The sequence below is a fragment of the Sprattus sprattus genome, assembly GCF_963457725.1.
Source record: "Sprattus sprattus genome assembly, chromosome: 20".
Taxonomy (NCBI): domain Eukaryota; kingdom Metazoa; phylum Chordata; class Actinopteri; order Clupeiformes; family Clupeidae; genus Sprattus; species Sprattus sprattus.
The window spans coordinates 8,164,572-8,167,139 of NC_137918.1; the positions used below are offsets into that span (position 1 = coordinate 8,164,572).

Genomic DNA, 2,568 nt, shown 5'->3' on the forward strand with positions numbered 1-2,568 from the left:
TGATCTAGAGCTGTTTGCGGGCTACAGTATGTTGACGTCCCAGAGAAACCTGTTGTATCTAAACATATTGTCTGTGAAGATATTAAGGTTAATTTATGGCATTTATTAAATGTAGTTTAAATAAGTGTCCACGTGAATTTATATCAAATGATTAGTTGGCCGACGATGAAATTCTGACATAGTAAATATGTTAATAACGGTGTCAGTTCTTCAACTTCAACTTATTCACACATATTCAGCGATTATTTTCGATGAACAAATACGACAGAGAGTCTCTCAGGATCCATTTTAAATGGCTGATGTTGAAGATTAAGGTGTCGCATAACGTGCCTGTAAATACTGTCTCAATCAGCCGCTATCTCTGCGTCTCTTCTTACGCTTTGCATTACGCACTGACGCGCGTTGGTGACACAAACATTTCAGCACCACGCGTTTGGTCCACTACAGATCCGCTTGAGCCGTAATAGGGTCAGACTCACAGCACAGCACGGTGGGAAACTTCACTAGGGGAACAATTATCAAAAGATAATCAAGTCTCAGTTTTATATGAACTTAATGCTGGGTTAATCATCCACGGCTGGTCACTGGAAAAAGCGGCGTGTAATATTCCCATTAGTTTTGAAACAGCTTGCGTTTCATTAAAGTTCACCTAAAACAAACGAGATACAGTGGATTACCGCTGTTTGAGCCAAAAGCCAGAAACAGTCCCTCTCGAAAGAAAACTACCAAGACAGCAGAGATGGAGAACAGCACAGCGGAGAACCAAACTTGGACCGACCACAGCACCGACCACAGCATCGAGTTCAAAGTGATCAGCGCGGTGTTGGTGTTTGTAATATGCGTGCTGGGAATCATTGGCAACACGATGGTCATCTTGGTGGTGCTCACCACGAAGCACATGCGAACACCCACCAACTGTTACCTGGTGAGTCTTGCTGTCGCTGACCTCATGGTCTTGACGGCGGCCGGTATTCCCAACATAGCGGACAGCATCTACGGATCCTGGGTGTTTGGTCACTACGGATGTCTCGGCATTACCTACTTTCAGTACCTTGGGATTAATGCGTCTTCTTGTTCAATCACCGCCTTCACCATTGAGAGATACATTGCGATATGTCACCCGATTAAAGCCCAGTTTCTTTGCACTTTATCCAGGGCAAAGAAGATCATATTGGTAGTGTGGGGGCTCACGTCGCTGTATTGTGTTTTATGGTTCTATCTGACTGATACTGTGGAGACGGTGTACACGGATAAAACCATAATATCATGCGCTTACAAGATGAAGAGAAGTGTCTACATGCCGATATACTTTTTTGACTTTGGAATCTTTTTCGTCGTGCCCCTTACTCTCGCCACGATCCTGTATGGACTCATTGCCAGAATTCTCTTCTTAAATCCACTGACGTTTGAGAAAAAAGCAAACGGGAAGAGTGGTGTGTCAAAAGGCATTACGATGGGAAACCTGAAAAAGTCCAGCCATTGTTCCAACACGACCGCCACGTCCAGGCGACAGGTGAGTGCACGCAAATTCAGTTACTCGTTGGTATCTTACGCATGCAATTTTACCTTAACTTTTAAACTTAACAGCCCGTTGATGAAAACAGTGACATTGAAGATATGTTGTTTTGCGTGTTCTTAGTGACTGGATGTCAATAGTAGAGGAGTTGTTATTGGCAATGTTGACCGATGAGCGAAGTTTATTAGTGTAAGAATGTGTGAAACGTGTGGGGTCATCTTCACAGCTTTATTATAAAGATGTCTGTCTGAAACCAATCCTTGTCCATGAACACAAATATATGACACCGATGCAGACTAGGATTATTTTTCTGACACAATCTCTATCTGCGTTGTCTAGGTTACTAAAATGCTGGCGGTGGTGGTGATCCTCTTCGCCCTGCTCTGGATGCCTTATCGCACCCTGGTCGTGGTCAACTCCTTCCTGGAGGAAGCCTACCTGGACAACTGGTTCCTGCTGTTCTGCCGCAGCTGTATCTACCTGAACAGCGCCGTCAATCCGGTCATCTACAACGCCATGTCACAGAAGTTCCGCGCAGCTTTCCGCAAGCTTTGCTTGTGCGGACGCAAGAGCTCGAGCACCAAAGGGGCGTACAGCGTGGCACTGACCTACAGCGCGGGGAAGGACACCTCCATGGTGGAGAGCACGGAACACTTCACCACCGAGCTGGACGAGTTGACCGCCACCGATGAACTCCTCGTCGAAAAGACGACGCTCTTTCCAGAGGACTGCACTTTGATGAAAGTGACTTTCAGCCAAAATTCAGCGCAGCTTGTTTAACGGCCAGCAGGAGTGGAAGCAACTTTATTTTTCTCCGATTGGAGCGCAACAAGTGAGTCCATAAGACTGCGCTCAGCTGGAGGCAGCACCTCATGAGCCTCTTCAGTTACAGAGACCCGAAAAGGTACTGTTGTCCCTCCCTGTGTGCTTAAATGGACAGATAACTTTAAGCACAACATTTGCATAACCCTATAAACGGGTATAATGACTGATATAATTTCAAATAAGCATTTTAAACATTTGAGGACATTTCTTCTTAATCTATTATTTTC

At 45.2% G+C, this 2,568-nt stretch overlaps 1 protein-coding gene across 1 annotated transcript; it reads left to right on the forward strand.

Annotated features, from left to right (window-relative positions):
* Positions 1-739: 739 nt before the first annotated feature.
* Positions 740-2,296, forward strand: trhrb (thyrotropin-releasing hormone receptor b; the record flags this gene model as incomplete). The annotated part of the gene is made up of 2 exons (XM_080858740.1): positions 740-1,513; positions 1,856-2,296. The coding sequence occupies 2 exons, from the start codon at positions 740-742 to the stop codon at positions 2,294-2,296; spliced, it is 1,215 nt and encodes a 404-aa protein (XP_080714866.1).
* Positions 2,297-2,568: the final 272 nt, after the last annotated feature.